Source organism: Tachypleus tridentatus, chromosome 6 (assembly GCF_004210375.1).
Source record: "Tachypleus tridentatus isolate NWPU-2018 chromosome 6, ASM421037v1, whole genome shotgun sequence".
In the NCBI taxonomy this organism is placed as follows: Eukaryota; Metazoa; Arthropoda; class Merostomata; order Xiphosura; family Limulidae; genus Tachypleus; species Tachypleus tridentatus.
Window position 1 is genome coordinate 157,463,536 of NC_134830.1, and position 9,108 is coordinate 157,472,643.

Genomic DNA, 9,108 nt, shown 5'->3' on the forward strand with positions numbered 1-9,108 from the left:
TGATTTATATATCTTCACGAAATTTGACAAGCTTTCAGTAAACATTATAAAACTTTCATACAAAAAACTCAAAATTTCTAATAAATTATTTTTACTAAAATATAATGATTCAATAAATGAACGTGAGTGATGAGTACTACATGTTGTATTTATCTGAATCATTACAATCAGAGTAACGTAACAAAACAGATATCAGATTTACTAGTTACTGGTCGTCATTTATTTGGTCAAACCTGGAAAGTTGAAAATCCACTGTAAGGTCTGAAGTACTTATAAATAAGACAGTATTAGTAATATAGATAATAAATTACAGACAAGACTCTCAAACTTTGTGACAAACCGTTGGTAAAACTTCTGTATCCAGATAGGTGTAGCATCAACAACTGTGATGAGATACGCAACCCTAGTTTTCACTACTAGGTTGATACAACGGTAAATGTACAGAGTTACAACGCTAAAATGAGGGGTTCGATTCCCCTCGGTGGACTAAGCAGATAGCTCGATGTGGCTTTGCTGTCAAAATACACGTACGAGGGCTGTTCAAAAAATACGCGGACTGACGTCATAAAACAAAATGTACTTTATTTAGAAGTTACAGGTCTGGGACCCCTTCAAAGTACTCTCCTCCCCAACGCACACACTTATCCCAACGGTGTTTCCACTTGTTGAAACAGTCCTGGTACGCTCCTTTTGTAATGTCTTCCAGCTCCTTCGTCGCATTTGCCTTAATCTCGGGAATCGTCTCAAATCTTCTTCCTTTCAAGGGTCTTTTGAGTTTGGGGAACAAGAAAACATCACAAGGAGCAAGGTCAGGTGAGTAGGGGAGGTGGGGAAGAACAGTGATCGAGTGTTTGGCCAAAAACGGACGAGTTCTGAGGCATAAATTTCGCAGCAACGCGGTGCATCTTCAATTTTCCGGTCAAAATCTCGTAACAAGATCCAACTGATATCCCAAACTCTTCAGCAAGCTCCCTGACAGTCAGACGTCGATTTGCCCGCACCAGGGTGTTGATTTTGTCGACGTGTGGGTCGGCAGTTGACGTGGAAGGACGTCCAGGACGCTCATCATCTTCAATGGACTGTCGACCATCCTTAAAACGTTCATGCCACTTGAAACATGCCGTACGCTTCATAGCAACATCACCGTAAGCCGTGTTAAGCATAGCAAAAGTTTCAGTCGCAGATTTTCCAAGTTTAACACAAGATTTCACAGCAAGTCGTTGCTCCTTCAGGTCATTCGTTCTGAAATCCGCCAAACGAAAAAATCGCACTTCACTTAAAACCGCGTAGCTAATACACAAATGAAGATATCTGCAATCAGGAAATGGCGTCGTAATCAGCTGATCTGTGCGAACCTAGCGACACCAAGCGGATTCCACTGTAACCAACTGGAGCTGCGCAATTCAAACAGTCCGCGTATTTTTTGAACAGACCTCGTACACATTTTTAGGTTTTTGGCTGGATGTAAGCGCCATCTATGAATCAGACATCCAAATGTTTGTCACATTCTCCGAATGATACTCGTACCACACTCCCACAATGATACCTGTGTTTTCTGTTGTTATTGTTTCACCACACTTCCATAATAATACCTGTGGTTTCTGTTTTTTGTTATTGTTTTACCACACTCCTACAATGATACCTATGGTTTCTATTCTTGTTTTTTGTTTCACCACACTCCCATAATAATACCTGTGGTTTCTGTTTTTTTGTTATTGTTTTACCACACTCCTACAATGATACCTATGGTTTCTATTCTTGTTTTTTGTTTCACCACACTCCCATAATAATACCTGTGGTTCCTGTTTTTTGTTATTGTTTTACCACACTCCTACAATGATACCAACGGTTTCTGTTTTTACAGGTGTTTGTTTTACCACACTCCCACAATGACCCCGGGTGGCTAAAAACCTTTGAAGACTACTTCATGAGTTCCACCGTCCACATCTTAAACAGCATGTTAAATAAACTCTCCCAGTATCGTGACATGACTTTTGTATGGGCAGAGATCTCTTATTTGGCCAAATACTGGGACAGGTAAGTGTTCTCTCACCTGTCATTATACATTATCAAGATAGAAATAAGTTTGACCAATAGAAATCTTTGATGGATGATCCTTAACAAAACATTATATGGTAATATCTAAACACTTGATCTAATGGGTTTGAATTACTGAATTCACATGAATACAGCTTGAAATGTTGACCACAACCACAGTAGAAAACTGTAACACTGTGAACTGGTAATAAAAAACAAAAAATCTCGCGTGTGCAGAATCCATTATTGGATCTTAAAGAAGTACCACATCTTAAGTTGAAAACAGAGATGGATGTAAAACTGGATTTATTGGTTAGGATTTAACAAAACTGAAACAGTTGATATGAAAGACATAAAGCTAAACGAAAACGCTCTCGTGGCTGTATTTGTAATTTATACAGATGTTACAGTCTGAAGCTGATGATGGTGGAATTGAAGATGTAGTGAAAGATACGAAGTTTCGATTTTGTTAAAAAACTATGATATCTTTAGGATATTTCATGATATCCCTCAATATCAAACTGTTTGGACGAAAGTTAGATGCCGATAGTGCTCGAACGTATGGTCCTCATCTGGTTATTCTGTGGGTTTCGTTGTCCACAGTGAAGTAATTTATTTGATAGATCCTTGTTCATATGAATTGCCCATGGTCACTCTATACAGGAATAAAAACGTGCTCCGGGCGCTATTGCATATGTTATAGTTATTTGTTGTTTAACGTGTTACAAATTGGAAATCATTACCGCACTGTCTTCAATTAAGGTATTACTGACTTCAACACTGTAGACTTGAAATAAGTGTCGTTTTAAACTAATGTTAACACTGTACACCTGAAATAAGTGTCGTTTTAAACTAACGTCAACACTGTACACTTGAAATAAGTGTCGTTTTAAACTAACGTTAACACTGTACACCTGAAATAAGTGTCGTTTTAAACTAACGTCAACACTGTACACTTGAAATAAGTGTCGTTTTAAACTAATGTCAACACTGTACACCTGAAATAAGTGTCGTTTTAAACTAATGTCAACACTGTACACTTGAAATAAGTGTCGTTTTAAACTAATGTCAACACTGTACTCTTGAAATAAGTGTCGTTTTAAACTAATGTCAACACTGTACACTTGAAATAAGTGTCGTTTTAAACTAATGTCAACATTGTACACTTGAAATAAGTGTCGTTTTAAAGTAATGTCAACACTGTAAATTTGAAATAAGTGTCGTTTTAAACTAATGTTAACACTGTACACCTGAAATAAGTGTCGTTTTAAACTAACGTCAACACTGTACACTTGAAATAAGTGTCGTTTTAAACTAATGTCAACACTGTACACCTGAAATAAGTGTCGTTTTAAACTAATGTCAACACTGTACACTTGAAATAAGTGTCGTTTTAAACTAATGTCAACACTGTACTCTTGAAATAAGTGTCGTTTTAAACTAATGTCAACACTGTACACCTGAAATAAGTGTCGTTTTAAACTAACGTCAACACTGTACACTTGAAATAAGTGTCGTTTTAAACTAATGTCAACACTGTACTCTTGAAATAAGTGTCGTTTTAAACTAACGTCAACACTGTACGCTTGAAATAAGTGTCGTTTTAAACTAATGTTAACACTGTACACCTGAAATAAGTGTCGTTTTAAACTAACGTCAACACTGTACGCTTGAAATAAGTGTCGTTTTAAAGTAATGTCAACACTGTACACCTGAAATAAGTGTCGTTTTAAACTAATGTCAACACTGTACACTTGAAATAAGTGTCGTTTTAAACTAATGTTAACACTGTACACCTGAAATAAGTGTCGTTTTAAACTAACGTCAACACTGTACACTTGAAATAAGTGTCGTTTTAAACTAATGTCAACACTGTACACCTGAAATAAGTGTCGTTTTAAACTAATGTCAACACTGTACACTTGAAATAAGTGTCGTTTTAAACTAATGTCAACACTGTACTCTTGAAATAAGTGTCGTTTTAAACTAATGTCAACACTGTACACTTGAAATAAGTGTCGTTTTAAACTAATGTCAACACTGTACACTTGAAATAAGTGTCGTTTTAAACTAATGTCAACACTGTACACTTGAAATAAGTGTCGTTTTAAAGTAATGTCAACACTGTAAATTTGAAATAAGTGTTAGTTTTTGTGTAATGCTAAGTTTTGATCTTAAATGTTTAAGCTTGAAAACTCGTCCTCATCTCCGTGAGACCTTAAAAGACCTTATTGTGCGTGGACAACTGGAGATAGTAACCGGTGGATGGGTGATGACGGATGAAGCAGCTGCCCATTACTACGCCATGATTGACCAGCTAATTGAAGGCCATCAGTGGATGAAAAGTACCCTTGGAGTGGCGCCAACAACTGGCTGGTCAATTGACCCATTTGGTCATGGTTCGACTATGCCTTATTTATTGAGGTCTTCGGGACTCAAGAACACGTACATCCAGAGAACACATTACGCGTGGAAACAGTTCCTCGCTGCCAGAGAGCAGTTAGAGTTTTGGTGGAGGCAACAATTTGACTCCAACGCGGCACTGAATAACTCCGGAGAAGAGGATATTTTGTGCCACATGGCGCCTTTCGACCTGTACAATGTTAAACATGCTTGCGGACCCGACACAGAAGTCTGTCTTCACTTCGACTTCCGGCGCGTTGCTGGAGAATATTCTGAGAGCAAAGCTTCCAGAATAACCAAGGATAACGTCCATGATAAGGCTAAATTACTGGTGGGTCAGTACGGTCGCATGGCTTCCTTATTTCCCCACAATGTGGCGCTGGCATTACTTGGGGATGACTTTCGTTTCAACCACGATATAGAATGGGATCAACAATATCGGAATTACAAGGTGTTATTTGAATACATCAACTCTCAAGAAGACTGGAACGTCGAAATTCAGTTTGGAACCCTAAACGACTACTTCCAAGAGGTCCATCAGCGAATGAAGAAGCTAAATGGAGACCAATATCCAACGCTAGTTGGTGACTTCCACCCTTATGGGGACATTTACGCCGAAGGTCGGCCCTCTTACTGGACTGGCTATTTCTCTACCAGACCCTACTGGAAACACCTGTCCAGAGAACTGGAACATTGGCTACGAAGTGCTGAGATATTGTACACTTTGGCAAGAACAGTTATTCGGCAACAAGGGAACACCAGACTCAGAGAAAGGTTAGATCAAGATTATAACTATTTGACTCTCGCACGTCAAAGTCTAGGCCTCTTCCAGCATCATGACGCCATTACGGGAACATCCAAGGAGATTGTCATGCATGACTATGGGCAGCAATTATTTAGAGGATTCAGAGAAGTTATGGGAGTCATCTCTCATTCTGCACAGTTTCTTCTCCTTCACGAACCTTTTACCAAGCCAAGCGATCTGCTTCCTGCCCATCCAATGACATCATACTTGTTCCCGGATATCCAAAGGCCATCCTATGATACCCTTCCTCAGAAAGTAACTTTGAACGTTCCAAAAGTGGAAGGTCAAAAAGTGGTGGTCTTCAATTCCATGCCTCATCATCGACAAGAAGTGATCAGGGTTGGAATCAAGCATCCTCACGTGCGTGTCGTAGATCCTTCGGGCAAAGAAGTTCCTTGTCAGGTGAACCCAGCTTGGAATGGATCAGTAGAAATTTTGAGCAGCATCTTTGAACTTGTGTTTGTGGCACAGTTGCCACCGTTGTCATTAATAACATACATTGTGTACAAAAGGGAAGAACAACGTAAAGTTTCCAAGACAACCATAACCATCTTTGTTAGTGACGCCTTTGGGAAAATTCCCACAGTATCGTTGTTCAACTTTCGGAATCCAGAAGACGAAGAAATAGTGCTGAAGAATCATTTCTTGAAAGCTGTGATTTCGAAAACCTCGGGACTTTTGGATTCTGTAGAACTCTCAGCAGAGAAGTCTGTGAAGAAAGCGGAAATGAAAGTATTATATTATAATTCTGAGGAATTCCACAGCGGGGCGTATTTATTTCAGCCCAATAAAATGTACCCCGTGCTTAATATTAGCGAACGTTTTCCCATTATTCGTGTCGTGCAGGGTCAGATTATCTCAGAGATAACCACGGTGTATCCTGGTGTATTCTCTGTTACCTATCGCGTTCATCACTTTGATGGCCCCCTGGCGGAAGGTATAGAAGTCGACACGATATTTGACATGTCTGAAAGCAGGCGTAATAACGTAGAGTTGTTCATGAGAGTACAGAGTGACTTAAACAATAAAAACACTTTCTACACGGACTCCAGTGGGTTTCAGATGGTTAAAAGATATACGCATGCGCATGTTCCCACGGAAGCCAACTTCTATCCAGTTACGTCTGCAGCCTACATTGAAGACTCTGATTGGCGGTTAACAATGCTCATGTCTCATGCTCACGGGTGCAGTAGTCTTCACTCTGGTTGGCTGGAAGTCGTGCTGGACCGCCGACTCCGATTCGACGACAGTCGTGGGATGGCTGAGGGAGTTATGGACAATAAAAGAACTAACGCACATTTCTGGTTGTTGCTAGAGAAACTGAGATCGGACCCAACAGAAGACGAAGTGCCAAATCTGAGTCACTTAGCCAACGTTCTGTCTTCTGTGTTGAACTACCCTGCCATTATCTTAGCTTCTGATGGCAAAGAAGAGCGTCCTCTTCGGGGAGCAATGACTTTCATCGAAAAAGCTTTTCCTTGTGATGTCCATTTGGTGAATCTTCGAACTATACCGAAAGCTGGGAACTATAACTATCCATCCAATAGCAGCCTACTTATCCTTCACCGCAGGGGTCACTCGTGCAATGTGAAATCTCACGCCACAGATGCGTGTACGAACGAAGCTAGCAAGGCTCAATTGAGCAAACTTCGTCACGTCCAATTACAGTCCATTGAACAAACGTCACTGACTGGAATTCATTCTGTTCAGAAAGTCCAGAGCTTCAATGATGTCCATATCCAACCGATGGAGATTCGGACCTATAAACTTAACTTTGCTCATTAGAGTTACGTGAGTACAAGAAGCGACGTATATGTGTCTAAAGATGAATTTTTTCGATCCATAAATTCTGGACAAGTGAAATATTCTGCAGTTTTAACACACATGCGCACACAAGCCCCCTTTTTCTGTATTACCTATATAAAGATTAGATAATATGTATTATTCGTGATGACGAGAAAATCCACTTGTAGAGAAATATTTATATGTAAAAATATATAAAAATGTAGTATTGTTTGTAATAGAACTACTTTAATTTAGAGTAAGCATTACACCCGCAATAAAAAAAACAACAAAACAGATGTAAGCAAATTACTATAAACGAAGTTTCTAAAAAGGGTATATAGAAATTAGAGAAAAAAATTAATAGTCTTATAGAAAGAAAAAGCTGTCAGCTTAAACTTGTATAAGATCGCCGTCAGTATTTTCATCATAATGATTTATGTACTTTCCCAATCGATAACGAAACAGTTTTACTTCGGTAAATATATTTTTACTGTCAGATCAGACTTCACTCTAAATGTATATACGTGTAAAGATGGAGAAAGCGTTGATAATAGTAAAAATATGTACTTTGTTTAAGGATAAGAATTATTTTTGTGTTGTTTGTTCAGTATCTTTTATTTATTTGTTATTATACTTAATCTAATAGAATTATTATTGGTGTTGTTAATCACATTTTAGTTTCGTCTTAGACGTTTAGAGAGAAGCCTGGAATCCATCCAAACAAACGTACACTTATTAGCTATTATATTAAGATATTATTATATATATACCTACTTACTCAATACTTCTACCATGGCTCTTGAAAAATGGGCTTTCGTTTCGCTAAAATTAGGCTTAGGTTGAGATGAAGTGCACTATTTACTTTTGTCGTATTTCTTTCATTCTCTTGATGAATAACATGAATAAATCCACGTTTTACTAAAATTAGACGTAAAACAAGATGAAATTCACCATTCACTCACCCAGTATTTTTTTTTTACAATGTCTCTTCATCACTAAACTCGTATCGCTAAACTTAGGCTTAAAGCAAGATGAAATGCACTATTTATTCACCTACTACTTGAGTAGAGTACACCCCTATGTCTCACTAAAATTAGGCTTAGAGCAGGAGAAACGAGTAATTAAATATGCACTGGAAATTTTTACAATAATGAAAATTTTACTGTTACAGAAACCAGCAAAGAATAATAATTTATGTGAAACAGAAAAAAAAAATCTAGAGTGGGGGGAGAAACAAACCTTAAAATTGTTTATATCACATCTGCATCAGATGTTATATTTTTTAAAAGTTATTTTGGAACTTCGACAAAACAACAACAAAACAAAACATATTAGCTACCGTAACACCCAAAAACGTCTCTGCTGGTTGTCATCATTTGTTTAATTATTTAAAGCAACTATTCATTGTGAAAGCTTTAATTTTCGATATTTTTATAATTTTCTGTTTTGATTTTGTTTCTGTCCTTAGATTGCCTAGTAAGCTAGGATACTCAACTGCAAGCTACGAACACTATACCAAATTTGTTAAATTATTTACTGTTTTCTTCTGCTCGATGTAGGTAGCTTACTTAGATCAGATCTCGATAATTATTGTTAGCCCGTGAATAGTTTTATGCTTACGTTGGATGTTTTATCACTAGACGGCATTACTAGGTATGCAAAGAACGATTTATGAGAATAAGATTTGTTTGAAGTTAAGTATAAAGCTACACAACGAGCTAGCTGTACTCTCTCTGTCCACCACGGATATCGAAAACTGATTTCTATCATTGTAAGTTTGTAGACATAACCACTGTGCCACTAGGAGATATAAGCATAAGAACATTTTTATTGGTGGTAGAAAGTGCTACATGTTTTGACTTTTTCTTTTGCTTATAAGTCGTTATTTGCCTACCTATTATTATGTTAACATAATATGCTTATCACTGAAATATTACTAGATGGCAGCACAATCAACAGAAACGCACACTTTGTATTGGGAGCAGTTTAATATTTCTATCGTAGTTCACGTAGTGTGGAATAAGTGATTTTTGTATGTTTCGTGATAAATATGAAATAAATAATCCTTAACTTTTTTA

At 37.7% G+C, this 9,108-nt stretch overlaps 1 protein-coding gene across 5 annotated transcripts in view; it reads left to right on the forward strand.

The window, feature by feature from the left end:
* Nucleotides 1–9,108, forward strand: part of LOC143254226 (alpha-mannosidase 2-like) — a 32,478-nt gene extending 23,370 nt beyond the window's left edge. For all 5 annotated transcript variants that reach the window (XM_076509022.1, XM_076509023.1, XM_076509026.1 and 2 more), the window contains 2 exons: nt 1,865–2,037; nt 4,225–9,108. In XM_076509022.1, the coding sequence (XP_076365137.1) occupies nt 1,865–2,037; nt 4,225–7,030 (2,979 nt within the window). In that variant the 3' untranslated portion in view covers nt 7,031–9,108. The remainder of the gene's footprint in view (nt 1–1,864; nt 2,038–4,224) is intronic.